Source organism: Saimiri boliviensis, chromosome 14 (assembly GCF_048565385.1).
Source record: "Saimiri boliviensis isolate mSaiBol1 chromosome 14, mSaiBol1.pri, whole genome shotgun sequence".
Classification (NCBI taxonomy): Eukaryota; Metazoa; Chordata; class Mammalia; order Primates; family Cebidae; genus Saimiri; species Saimiri boliviensis.
Window position 1 is genome coordinate 30366487 of NC_133462.1, and position 13552 is coordinate 30380038.

At 55.0% G+C, this 13552-nt stretch overlaps 2 protein-coding genes across 7 annotated transcripts in view; both read right to left on the bottom strand.

Moving 5' to 3' along the window:
- Positions 1–1226: 1226 nt before the first annotated feature.
- On the bottom strand, positions 1227–6716 carry USE1 (unconventional SNARE in the ER 1). The gene is made up of 8 exons (XM_003942259.4): positions 6570–6716; positions 6203–6252; positions 5986–6064; positions 5735–5887; positions 4902–4911; positions 3615–3642; positions 2265–2439; positions 1227–2046 (listed from the first exon to the last, which is right to left on the bottom strand). The coding sequence occupies exons 1-8, from the start codon at positions 6708–6710 to the stop codon at positions 1864–1866; spliced, it is 819 nt and encodes a 272-aa protein (XP_003942308.2). The 5' UTR covers positions 6711–6716; the 3' UTR covers positions 1227–1863.
- Positions 6717–9414: 2698 nt separating this feature from the next.
- The window catches only part of MYO9B (myosin IXB), a 134568-nt gene continuing 130430 nt past the window's right edge, over positions 9415–13552 (bottom strand). For 2 of the 6 annotated variants that reach the window (XM_039467069.2, XM_074384427.1), the window contains 2 exons: positions 10928–11055; positions 9415–10807 (listed from right to left, as the gene is read on the bottom strand). In XM_039467069.2, the coding sequence (XP_039323003.2) occupies positions 10392–10807; positions 10928–11055 (544 nt within the window). In that variant the 3' untranslated portion in view covers positions 9415–10391. Of the gene's footprint in view, positions 11056–13552 lie in introns of all 6 variants that reach the window. The other 4 variants (XM_074384428.1, XM_074384431.1, XM_074384429.1 and 1 more) reach the window with 4 other exon arrangements.

The window sequence follows — 13552 nt, forward strand, 5'->3', positions numbered from 1 at the left end:
CAGTCATATCATCTGCAAATAATTTTGCCTTCTCGTTTATTGTTCTTTTCCTTCTTTTCTTATTTTTTAAAATATGATTTCTTTCTTTCTTCTTGTTTGTTTTAGAGATGGGGTCTCACTGTGCCCAGGCTGGAGTGCAGTGGCACCATCATAGCTCACTGCAGCCCTGAACTCCTGGGCTTAAGTGATCATTACCGCAGCCTCCCGAATAATTGGAACTAGAGGTGCACACCACCACACCTGGATTATTATTTTTTTTTTTTGAGACAGAGTCTCACTGTGTTGCCCAGGCTGGGGTGCAGTGGTATGCTCTCGGCTCACTGCAACCTCTGCCTCCCAAGTTCAAGCAATTCTCCTGCCTCAGTCGTCCAAGTAGCTGGGATTACAGGCCTGTGCCACCATGCCTAGCTAATTTTTGTATTTTTTAGTAGAGATGGGGTTTCACCATATTGGTCAGGCTGATCTCAAACTCCTGACCTCAATTCATTCATCTGCCTGCCTTGGCCTCCCAAAGTGCTGGGATTACAGGTGGCATGAGCCGCACTGGGCCTATTCCTCATTGTGATGGTAGAAATTTTGAGTATTTGCCAATTAAAGTTGATGCTGCCTTTGGCTTGAGATTTTTTTTCTTTCTTTTTTTTTTTTTAAGAGACAGGGTTTCACTGTGTTAGCCAGGATGGTCTTGATCTCCTGACCTCGTGATCCACCCACCTCGGCCTCCCAAAGTGTTGGAATTACAGGCATGAGCCACTGCGCCCAGCCAGCTTGAGATTTTTAAGTGAGGAAAATAATCTATTTTCTTTCTTTTTCAATTAGGAGACTTTGAGTAATGGAGGCAAAACAGTACAAAGTGTCATTTCAGCATGTGATTTTGTTTTCTTTTCTTCGCTTTTTTTTTTGGCGGTGGGGGGGAGACAGAATTTCCTTCCTGTCGCCCAGGCTGGAGTGCAATGGCGTGATCTCAGCTCACCACAGCCTCCGCCTCCCAGGTTCAAATGATTCCTCTGCCTCAGCATCCCAAGCAGCTGGGACCGAAAGTCTGCACCACCATGCCCACTAATTTTTGTATTTTTTGTAGAGACGGGATTTTATCATGTTGCCCATGTCTCAAACTCCTTAGCTCAAGTTATCCTCCCGCCTTGGCCTCCCACAGTGCTAGCATTACAAGGTGTGAGCCACGGTGACCCGGGCAATGTGGCCTCCTAAGGAGTCATAAGGAATCATCGTTGTGTCTCAGGCGTAAACTTCCTTTTATTTATTTTTTGAGTAGGGGGTTTCGCGCTGTCACCCAGGCTGGAGTGCACAGACATGATCACTGCTCACTGTAGCCTCCAATCCCTGGGCTCAAGGGGTCCTCTTGTCCCAGCTTCCCCAGTAGTTGGGATTACAGGTGGACGTCACCATGCCTGGCTAAGTCTCTTTCTTATAGTCTACTTTTTCTTTTTTGAGACGGAGTCTTGCTCTGTCACCCAGGCTGGAGTGCAGCAACACAATCTTGGTTCACGGCAACTTCTGCCTCCCGGGTTCAAGCGATTCTAGTGCCTAAGCCTCCTGAGTAGCTGGGATTACAGGCGTGTGCCACCACGTCTGGCTAATTTTTGTATTTGTTGGCAGAGATGGGGTTTCGCCATGTTGGCCAGGCTGGTCTTGAACTCCTGGCCTCAAGTGATCCACCTGCCTAGGGATTGCTAGGATTCCAGGCATGAGCCCCCACACACACCTGGCCCTGATGCTCTTCCCCTGCTCATGCACCGTCTGTGGCTCTTCGGGGACCTCCAAAGACCCTCAAATCTCACTGCCCAAAAAGCACTGCTGGAGTGGGGGCAGGGGACAGACAGAAGACAGACAAGGTGGGTGGGGTGTTTATTTGAGTTTGGGCATGATTCGAATGAAGAGGATCATGCTAATGAAGATGAAGCAGACGATAATGAGCATGGCCCACAGCAGCCAGTTGACTGACTTCTGCGTGTGCTGCTCCAGCCGCTCTGACTCTGTCTTCAGCTTCTCCAGGTTCTGGTCCGCCATTTTCAGTGAGTGTGACAGGGTCTGTGGGTGAGGTAAAAAGGGGGTCAACAGGACTGGGGCCAAGTATGGCCAATCTCTACTTCCCTAGAGCAGGCCTGCCCTCTTGTCGCTTGCTGATGCTGTGCCCTCTGCTGGGAATGCCATTTTTGCCTTGTCCAAAACTCCTATTCATCCCTCAAAGCCCCTGCCACCATGCTCCTGTGCTGGGAAGCCTTCTCTGATGCCCCCGGTCCCCACACCTGGTTGTCCTTCTTGATGACACTCTGGGCAGCCAGCGTATTGGTCTTGAGGCTCCGGGCCAGTCCTAGCATCTCTTCTGCCAGCTTTTCCTGGAGGTTCTGATGTCGCTGCAGGACGAGGTCTAGCTCGGCTGCCGACTGCTTCTCACTCACTGGCTGGGACCCTGCCACGCCACTGATCCCACACACGGGGGGAAGGAGGGCATGAGAGATGGAGTGGGGGAGGGGAGAAGACCAAAACATTTTTAAGGGACCCAAAGGTCATGGTTCCAGCCATGGTCCTGGTAGGGATTCAGTTTCACCTCCACTGCTTTGACTTTTCTTTTTTTGACACAGAGTTTTGGTCTTGTCACCCAGACTGGAGTGCAATGGTATCATCTTGGCTCACTGTTATCTCCGCCTCTCAGGTTCAAGTGATTTTCCTGCCTCAGCCTCCCAAGTAACTGGGATTACAGGTGTGTATCACGACGCCCGGCTAAATTTGTGTTTTTATTACATAGGGGGTTTGACCACAGCCATACTGATCTCGAGCTCCTGACTTCAGGTGATCCACCCACCTCAGCCTCCCAAAGTGCTGGGATTACAGGCGTGAGCCATCGTGCCTGGCCCCCCTTTTGTTGAGATGGAGTCTTGCTGTGTCGCCCAGGCTGGAGTATAGTGGCGCGAACTCAGCTCACTGCAACCTCTGCCTCCCAGGTTCAAGAGATTCTCCTGCCTCAGCCTCCCGTTGTAGCTGGTACTACAGGCACGTGCCACCATACCTGGCTAATTTTCTGTATTTTTAGTAGAGAAGGAGTTTCACCGTGTTAGCCAGGATGGTCTCTATCTCCTGACCTCGTGATCTGCCCACCTCGGCCTCCCAAAGTCGTGGGATTACAGGGGTGAGCCATTGCGCCTGGCTTTTTGTTTTATTTGAGACGGAGTCTCACTCTGTCATCAGGCTGCAGTGCAGAGGCGCGATCTCGGCTCACCGCAACTTCCAACTCCCAAGTTCAAGTGATTCTCCCGCCTCAGCCTCCTGACTAGCTGGGATCACAGGCATGCGCCACCATGCCCGGTTAATTTTTGTATTTTTAGTGGAGATGCGGTTTTGCCATTTTGGCCAGGCTGGTCTTGAACTCCTGGCCTCAGGTGATCCGCCTGCCTCAGCCTCCCAAAGTGCTGGGATTACAGGCGTGAGCCACTGAGCCCGGCCTGCTTTGACTTCTGGGAAGAGCACCCACAGAAGTGGCCGGTGGTTGGTTTAGATCTCTGTGGTGGTGCCTCAGTGAGCCAGGGTTTGGCCCGTGCCAGCCCCTCCCCGCTGCTCCGCCCCATTCCCTCTACTGCCCCAGGGCTGCGGACACTCACGTTCTCTTCCTCACGTCCATCTCAGGCTCTGAAAACAAAACAGGCCAAGCAAAAAGGCGAGCGTTGGTTTTCCATTTCCAGCATCCTGCCCATTGCCTGTGCTGGGTCTATTGCTTGGAATGCTGTTTCCTCATCTCATCCGCTGCCTGGTCCTATTCTGACGTCTGACCATGCCTGAATGCCCCTCTTCTACGAGGCTCTGCTGACTCCTGTCTCGGTTCCCTCAGATGCCAGCTCCCTGCCTCCAACCTAGCCTTGGCCCCACAGACTAGGAGTACCTAGCTTTAAAATATTTATTTATTTGCTTATTTTGGAGACACCAGTTTCTCTGTCACCCAGGCTGGAGTGCAGTGGCGTGATCTCAACTCACTGCAACCTCCACCTCCCAGGCTCAAGCAATCCTCCTGCCTCAGCCTCCCAAGTAGCTGGGACTACAGGCGTGCGTCACCATGCCTTGCTAATTTTTTTACTTTTTTTTGTTGTTGTTGTTATTTTGAGACAGAGTCTCGCTGTGTCGCCCAGGCTGGAATACAGTGGCGCGATCTCGGCTCACTGCAACCTCCGCCTCCTGGGTTCAAGCAATTCTCTGGCCTCAGCCTTCCAAGTAGCTGGGACTACAGGTACCTGCCACCACGCCTGGCTAATTTTTGGTAGAGATGGGATTTCACTGTGTTAGCCAGACTGGTCTCGAGCTCCTGACTTCAGGTGATCCACCCACCTCAGCCTCCCAAAGTGCTGGGATTACAGGCATGAGCCACGGGACCTGACCCCCACTTTTTTTTTTTTTTTTTTTCAGGCAGAGTCTTGCTCTGTCACCCAGGCTGGACTGCAGTTGTGCGATCTCAGCTCACTGCAACCTCCCCATCCCGGGTTCAAGCAATCCTCCTGCCTCAGCCTCCAGAGTAGCTGGGACTACAGGCATACTCCACTATGCCCGGATAATTTTTGTGTTTTTAGTAGAGATGGGGTTTCATCATGTTGGCCTGGCTGGTCTCAAACTCCTGACCTCGGGTGATGTGCCTGCCTCAGCCTCCTGAAGTGCTGGGATCACAGGCCTGAGCCACTGTGCCCGGCAGGAGTGCCTAGCTTTGCTTCCTCTGGGGGCCACTTCCTTTGTCCTGGCTTTTCCTCCAGGTGTAACTTGGTGATGCTCCCTTGGTGACATTCTCCCTGGCTGGGGAAGACCCTGTTGGAGTCAGGCTGGGCATGGAGGCCACAGGGCAGCAAGGATACATGTCTTGTCCTGGCAGCTGGCCCTCAAGTCCTGTTGTGTCCATGGTGACTCACCTGCAGAGTCCTGTGGAGAGAAGTACGTGGCATGAGGCTGGGCACAGTGGCTCACGCCTCTAATCCCAGCACTTTGGGAGACTGAGGCAGGCAGATCACCAGAGGTCAGGAGTTCGAGACCAGCCTGCCCAACAAGATGAAACCTGTCTCCACTAAAAAGACAAAAAATTAGCCAGGTGTGGTGGTGGGTGCCTGTAGTCCCAGCAACTTTGGAGGCTGAGGCAGGAGAATCACTTGAACCTGGAAGGTGGAGGCTGCAGTGAGCTGAGATCTTGCCACTGCACCCCAGCCTGAGCCACAAGAGGGAATCTCCGACTCAAAAAAACAAAAAAAGTAAGTGCCATGAAGTCACCCCTGAAGTCACCCTGTTTGTCTCGTTCCCAAACCTGTCCCTTGTGATCTTAACCTCCTCACCTTCAGTTAGGGCCCTGGGGAAATCCCATGACCTCTGAGCCTCAGTTTTCTCAATTACAAACGTAACAACAGCAGCTCATATTTTGAAAGGTTGAGCTGATCCACATAAAGTGCTCAGAAGGGAACATATCATCCTCTTTAACAGCTGAAGAAACTTATCTGTCTTGTAAGTTGCAAGCTAGGAGCCAAACCCTGCTCTTGGGCCAACTCTGGGGCTTAACCAGACGATTCCATTTTTGCCTTGTACCAAATTCCTATTCATCTTGCAAAGCCCTAGCCACAGTGCCCCTCTGTCAGGCAGCCTTGTGTGATGGCCCAGGGAAGAGATTGCAACCCCCCTTGGGTTCCAGTATCTGACGGTATTGTGGGTCTGGCTGCCTGCAAGCCAAGCGTTTCAGGGACCAGGGAAAGAGCCCTACCGTGCCTAGTAGCTCACTCCGCATCTCGCTGGTGTATCGCGCCCGTGATTGCAGATGCACTGTCTTTGTGGCGGGCACTCGCTCTCTGGCTGTGGTTGGCACACGGCCAGGGGCCAGGAACTGGTTGGCCAGTGCTTTCTCTGAGGAGGTGGTCTGCAGAAATGTGGGAAGAGATGTCACTGGAGGGGCAGGTCCTGGGGACCAAAGTACGCAGTGATGGGGTCTGAGCGGGCAGGGACATCCCTGCTCACCAGCTTCTCGGCCTGCAGCATCCCCTTCAGAAAATCCACCTTCCAGGAATATTCATTGATCACTTCAGAGGCCGGTTTGCTAGAAGCCAGGAAGAAGAAAAACACCTGTCCATGGTCCCCAGCTCAGGGAAAGGTCCCAGCTGGGACTGCGGTCCTGGGATGTCCCAACAGAACAGCCACGTGCTGATATGAAAGCCCTGAGGCTGCCTGCACTCACCTCGCGTGGACCTTCAGAGCCTGCAGCATGTCCTCCAGGGCTCCCACGTACTGGGGAGGAAAAGCGGATTCTCACCCGGGGGGTCCTTCCCCTGTCCTGCTCATTGGAGTCAGAGGGGGGCGGGGCCAGAACCGAGGCGGGGCCGACAAATGGGGAGGGGTCAAGAGTAAAGGAGTCGGGGCCAGTGGGGGGAGGGGCGGAGTCCCAGGGACGGGGGCGGAAGCTACAGGTAGACGTGGCAGGACTGACCGGAAAGGGCGCGGCCAGAGAGCCTCTTGGGGCTGGGGAGTTGGGCCGGATGGCTTCCAACCCTAGGAACTACCCCTGCGTGAGTCGGGCTCTACGCGGCAGTGCGAGATCCCCTCACCTTCTCCAGGCGCCACTCGTCCGGGTCTCGTTTCTCCGCTGCCATCGCTTCGCAGCGGGATAGCAGCCGCACCAGGTTCAGCTCCAGCCTTGAGGCCGCCATGATCCCCAGGCCGTGTCCCGCCCCTTCCGCCGGCGCCATGTTAAGGGAGGGCGGAAGTGCCTTCACGTGGTCTTCTGGGCGGGCGTGTCTCCCCTGCTCCCGTTCGCTGGCCCATGTTTGTTTGGGGCGGAAGTAGTATCTCGTTTTGATGCGGGGCGCTGGGCCAGTAGGGGTGGCTCAGGGCTGTCATCCCAGCATTTTGGGAGGTGGAGGTGAGAAAGGATCTCTTGAGGCCGAGTTCGAGGCCGGTCCGGGCAACGTAGTGCTACCCTACCTCTGTTTTTAAAAAATGGGAGAGGCGCTACCCCATTCTTTCTTACTCATGCTTTTCCTCGAGAGCGTGTTAACCTTTCAAGAATGATCGGAGGACCGGAGACTTCGGGTGTCAGGCCCGCGTGCAAAGTGCCCTCTTGTTCTGATATGCCTGCTCAAAGTACCTTTTCCCACCCCCACTCCTGCCTAGATTCTTCTCTGACTGAGGTGTTTTGCCTCCACGCGCCATTCCCAATTTTTTTTTTTTTTTTTGAGACAGTCTTGCTTTGTTGCCAGGCTGGAGTGTAGTGGCGCGATCTCGGCTCACTGCAACCTCCGCTTCCCAGGTTCAAGCGATTCTCCTCCCTCAGCCTCTCGAGTAGCTGGGATTACAGGTGGCTGCCACCACGCCCAGCTAATTTTTGCATTTTTAGTAGAGATGGGGTTTCACCATGTTGGCCAGAATGGTCTCAATCTCTTGACCTCGTGATCCACCCGCGTCGGCCTCCCAAAGTGCTGGGATTACAGGGGTCAGGTACCGCTCCCGGGCCGATTTCTCTTGTAGGAGGGGCTCTAGGTTGGGATTTAGGAATCCAAGGCTTCCCCCGCCTCAGAGGGGATCGTCTGTATTGTTACGAGTTTCCAGGTCGCAGCTCCAGCTCTGACTCCATCCCTGGCCCTGGGCGAGTTTAACTTTCTTGGATTCGTTTCTCCTCCGCGGGAAATGGACAGTGTGTCAGTACCTGCCTCAAGGGGGACTTGAGCCAGCTTTGCCTGAGAGCGAGCGAGGTGGGGCTGGGTGCCTCCTAACGCCCAAACCTCCATGGAGAGAACTTCCGAGCCCACCTCAGTACTGGGAAGCTGAGTATCCCTGCGCCTGCACCGTCACTCTTCTGTACTGACAGGGTGAGGATGGGGGCTTCACAGGGGCCAGCGCCTGGCATGCAGCCCTCATCTTTTCCCACACCTTAGGTCATCTGTACCTTGTCACACCAGTGGGCCTGATGTCCTTGGAAAATACTATAGATGGCTGAGCAAGGTGGCTCACGCCTGTAATCCCAGAATTTAGGGAGGCTGAAGCGGGTGGATTATCTGAGGTCAGGAGTTCGAGATCAGCTTGGCCAACATGGTGAAACCCTGTCTCTACTAAAAATACAGAAATTAGCTGGTTGTGATGATGGGAGCCTGTAATCCCAGCTACTCGGAAGGCTGAGGCAGGAGAACCACTTGAACCCGGGAGGTGGATGTTGCAGTGAACTGAGATCACGCCACTGCACTCCAGCTGGGGCAACAGAGTGAAACTGTCTCAAAAAAAAAAAAAGAAAAGAAAAATACCATGGAAGGTGGGGTGCGGTGGCTCACACCTGCGATCCCAGCACTTTGGGAAGCTGAGGTAGGTGGATCACTTGAGGTCAGGAGTTTGAGACCAGCCTGGCCAACATGGTAAACCCTGTCTCTACCTAAACATACAAAAATTAACTGGGTATGGTGCATGCCTGTAACCCCAGCTCTGTTTGGAGGCAGAGGCGGGAGAATTGCTTGAACCCAGGAGGTGGAGGCTGCAGTGAGCTGAGATAATGCCACTGCACTCCAGCCTGGGTGACAGAGCAAGACCGTGTTTCTTTTTTTTTTTTTTTTTTTTGAGACGGAGTTTTGCTCTTGTCACCCAGGCTGGAGTGCAATGGCGCGATCTCGGCTCACCGCAACCTCCGCCTCCTGGGTTCAGGCAATTCTCCTGCCTCAGCCTCCTGAGTAGCTGGGATTACAGGCACGCGCCACCATGCCCAGCTAATTTTTTGTATTTTTAGTAGAGACGGGGTTTCACCATGTTGACCAGGTTGGTCTCGATCTCTCGACCTTGTGATCCACCCGCCTCGGCCTCCCAAAGTGCTGGGATTACAGGCTTGAGCCACCGCGCCCGGCCAAGACCGTGTTTCAAAAAAAAAAAACCAAACAAAAAAACCCCCCGACAACAAACTATGGAGACCAAACCAAGGGTCCGCAAAAGGGGCCTCTAGAGGTGGACAGGGCAGTGTCTAAATCCTAGCCATGCCCCTCCCAGCTGTGTGGCCTTGGACAAGCCCCGCAGCCTCCAGCATGTGTGGTCTGGACTTGGGTTCTTCGTGTTCCCCCCAACCAACACCAGCCAGCCAGTTCCCACGACTCCCATCCGATGGCAGCCTGGGAGCCCATCTGTTCCTGTTCTGCTGGGCCCACCAGGCACTGGCCCCTCCGCCAGATGGGTGGCTGTAGCGGACATTTACGTCTCAGCTGGGCACTGAAACAGGGAAGCCAGAGACGGCTTCCAGGAGAGCAGCTGTTTCTCACCTGCCGGGAGCTCCCTGTTTGCCGGAGGGTCAAGGCAGACGTGAGGACAGTGTTCCACCGTTATCCTGCACCCCTCTTGGCTGAGGCCGCGGGCCAGACCCCCACCCGCCGGCCCTGCTCTTCCAACCCCGATCCCACGTGAGCAGGTGTCCCACGCACACACTTCTCAGGCACTTTTTATTTCTCGCACTGTGCAGGGGGTTCCTTGTCCCAGATTTGTGGCCATGTGTCCAGGTGTCTGGTGGGCCGGGCCTGAGAGAGAAGGGCCCTGCCCCAGAGATACCCAGGCTGTCCCTGTTGACCTGTAAGGAGGTCTGACTTCAGGCTTTGCCCTTCTGGCCCGTGAGCAGTCCTGAGTCACAGGCTCCTGTTCTGTCACTCAGTGTGGGTAGTGCCAGGAGCAGCCTCCTGTAACCAGCCCCTGGCGTCCGGAAGAGTGACAACCACATTCAAGTCTCCCTGGCATGTGAGGTCCGTGGTGCCCCTGTCTCATGTCCTGGCTCCAGCCAACAGCCTAGACCCCCATGGAAGGTTCCAGCGTGTCCTCAAATGCACATCGGCCAGATGGCTGTCCCCTGGAGACACGTGTCACACAGGTGCAGATCAGGTAGCCCAAGTGTCCAAAACTCTCATGGAGGGTCCCAGCCCGCTGACTACCCCAAGCCAACCACGGCTGGAGTCTGAGCCTCAGACGGGCAGTGGCCCGGTGGCCTCCGCTCTGACAGCTCACCTCCAGGTTACAAGGGAGTTGGGCAGCGTTAATAGAAAACTTTGTACATACACATATAAAAAACCATTTGGTCTTCCATTAAGGCTGTTACAGTTTAAAGTTACGTATACCACATACAAAGAAACAGTTAAACATACTCAAGGGGAGTGGGCAGCTGTGAGGCCACCTGCGGAGATGGGGCGCTCCCCGAGGGCACGTCGGCGATTTGGGGGCCGGGCGTGAGGGGGGCCTGGCTCCAGCCAGCCTCTCGCTGCCTTGACTCTGCACTTGGGGCCGATGCCCACCTCACGTTGCTCTTGAGCTTTTGATTCTGGATCCTTCTCTGAGGGCCAAACACTAGCTCTGCAGCTCTGGCGCTCAGCTCTGGCCCAGGGGCCCACCTCGGTCATGCAGACTGTCAGCTGTGGTCCTCAGCCATTGGCTTGGCCCGAGGTGGGGGGCAGGCAGTACATTGGGGGATCCGAGTACCTCCGCTTGGCCCCAGGTGGCTGGCCGTCCTCATCCAGCGGCTCCAGGGCGCCCTGTGCTGGCAGGTCCGCCCCAGGTGCGATGTACACAGAGTGTACCTGGTCCGGGCGGCGGGCAGGTGGCTCCCGGCGCCGCACTGGGGCAGCCACCTCCCGGGCACCCGGTGCCCAGATGGGCAGGTGGGAGGGCAGGCCCGGTGGGAGCTTGATGTTGGCCGTGGGCATGATGGGGGTCCGCCGGGGGGTCTTCACTCTGACCGTTACGAAGGACGACGGCCTTCGACGTGGAGGGGCGGCCACGGTGGGGAGGGGACTCGGGGCGGGCGCGCCGGGGCAAGGGAGAGCAGGCGCAGGGGGCCCTTTTGAGAGACAGATGGCAGGGTTACTGCAGCTTTGGGGCCGGCAGCCAGAGGACCCTTGCCCTGGGGCCTGCTGGGATGGACGGGAAGGAGAAAAGCAGACGCTACCTTAATACTGACCTTCCGAGGCCCCCCGCCCGGCCCGCTCCTCCAGCAGGCTCTCGGTGCTGGCCGACGTCTCCGAGTCCGGGTTCTCCTCGTCCGAGCCCCTTGGGTCCAGCTCCGGCAACCGGTAGGTGATGTCCTCCCTGGGGGGAAAAGGATCGTGGTGTCCAACGCCACCCCACCAAAAGTGCCAGGCCAGTGTGGAACAGAGCAGGCTGTCCTGCTCCTAAAGTGACTCCCGGTCCCCAACCTCCCACACCCCAAGCACATCTGGCTTGAAACACTCCAGGATTCCTGAAACTCATCAGCCCCCAACACTGAGCCACCAACACGTTCCTGCCTCGGGGACTCTGAAAATGCGGTTCCCTTGGCCTGGAGCACTGCTCCCTGTTCCTAGTTCCTGAGACAAAGCAACCTGGTCACACCCGTTCTCCTGGCATTAAATTTTTTTTTTTTTTGAGATGGAGTTTCAGCCTTGTTGCCCAGGCTGGAGTGCAATAGCGCGATCTCAGCTCACTGCAACCTCTGCCTCCCGGGTTCAAGCAATTCCCCTCCCTCAGCTTCCTGAGTAGCTGGGATTACAGGCATGTGCCACCATGCCTGGCTAATTTTGTATTTTCAGTAGAGAGGTTTCTCCATGTTGGTCAGGCTGGTCTCAAACTCCTGATCTCAGGTTATCTGCCCTCCTTGGCCTCCCAAAGTGCTGGGATTACAGGTGTGAGCCACCGTGCCCAACCGACTTTCTTTTTTTTTTTTTTTAAGTGACAGGGGACTTGTTGCTCAGGCTGGCTGGCTGGCTGGCTGGATTCATTCATTCATTCCAGATGGAGTCTCACTCTTTTGCCCAGGCTGGAGTGCAGTGCCGTGATCTCAGCTCACTGCAGCCTCTGCCTCCTGGGTTCAAGTGATCTGTCCCTGCCTGCATGGCCAGGTGGCCCCAGTCAGGCTGCTTGTGACCAACGGTGTGGTGGGAGTAGGTGGGGGAACTCGGGAGGCCCCTAGCTGCTACCCAGCCTCCCGAGTAGCTGGGATTACAGGCATGTGCCACTACACCCAGCTAATTTTGTATTTTTTTGTAGAGACGGGGTTTCTCCATGTTGGTCAGGCTAGTCTCGAACCTCATGATCTGCCCACCTTGGCCTCCCAAAGTGCTGGCATGAGCCACCGCACCTGGCCCCAGCATTAGTTTTTGTTTGTTTGTTTGTTTGTTTGCTTTTGAGGCAGAGTTTCACTCTTATTACCCAGGCTGGAGTGCAATGGCGCGATCTCGGCTCACTGCAACCTCCACCTCCTGGGTTCAGGCAATTCTCCTGCCTCGGCCTCCCGAGCAGCTGGGATTACAGGCACGCGCCACCACGCCCAGCTAATTTTTTTTGTATTTTTGGTAGAGACGGGGTTTCACCATGTTGACTAGGATGGTCTCGATCTCTTGACCTCGTGATCCACCCGCCTCGGCCTCCTAAAGTGCTGGGATTACAGGCGTGAGCCACCGCGCCCGGCCCCAGCATTAATTTTTAATGGTGCCCCTTTCACACTGACACCTCGATTGGGTGGTAAATGAGTCACCCTAGCTAAGATCGACTTTAAGAAAAAGTTGGGACATTGCATGTCACTCCTCTCTCCTGTGGGCCACTGTGGTCAAGCATGGTGTTTAAGCAGAGCCTGCATCGTGTATTCCTTGGTAGAGTTCAAGGACACTGCTGTCCCGTGCAGTATTGTTCACTCTGGTCCCCGGGTGTGCAGGCTCATCCCTATTATCCCAGCACTTTGGGAGCCCAAGGCAGGAGGACTGCCTGAGCCCAGGAGTTTAAATCCAGCTTGGGCCGGGCGCTGAGGCTCACGCCTGTAATCCCAGCTCTTAGGGAGGCAGAGGCGGGAGGATAGCTTGAGCCCAGGAGTTCGAGACCTGTCTGGGCAATATAGCGAGACCCCGTTCTCCACAAAAAGGAAAAAAACAAAAAGACAAATAATAATAATAATAATAATAAGCCGGGCGCGGTGGCTCAAGCCTGTAATCCCAGCACTTTGGGAGGCCGAGGCGGGTGGATCACGAGGTCGAGAGATCGAGACCATCCTGGTCAACATGGTGAAACCCCGTCTCTACTAAAAATACAAAAAATTAGCTGGGCATGGTGGCACGTGCCTGTAATCCCAGCTACTCAGGAGGCTGAGGCAGGAGAATTGCCTGAACCCAGGAGGCGGAGGTTGCGGTGAGCCGAGATCACGCCATTGCACTCCAGCCTGGGTAACAAGAGTGAAACTCCGTCTCAAAAAAAAAAAAAAAAAAAAAAAATAATAATAAATCCAGCTTGGGCAACATAGGTGGACCCCGTCTCTACAAAAAAAATAAAAAAAAGTTAGCCAGGCCTGGTGGTGTGCACCTGTGGTTCCGGCTACTGGGGAGGCTGAGGTGGGAGGACCCCTTGAGCCTAGGGGATTGGGGCTGCAGTGAACCATGATCCCACCACTGCAATCTAGCCTGGGTGACAGAGCAAGACCTTGTGTCAAAAATAAAGGCCAAGCATGGTGGCTCATGCCTGTAATCCCAGCAATTTGGGAGGCCAAGGCAGGTCAATCACTTGAAGTCAGGAGTTGAATATCAGCCTGGCCAAGGTGGTGCAATTCTGTCTCTGCTAAAAA

Bases quoted from the DNA above. Each gene is read 5' to 3' on its own strand.
- USE1 (XM_003942259.4), bottom strand. From the start codon at position 6,710: ATGGCGCCGGCGGAAGGGGCGGGACACGGCCTGGGGATCATGGCGGCC. The intron at 6,253-6,569 runs GTGAGGGGATCT...TTTCCTCCCCAG, and splicing joins ACGAGTGGCGCCTGGAGAAG to TACGTGGGAGCCCTGGAGGA. The intron at 2,440-3,614 runs GTGAGTGTCCGC...GTGTGGGATCAG, and splicing joins ATGGACGTGAGGAAGAGAAC to TGGCGTGGCAGGGTCCCAGC.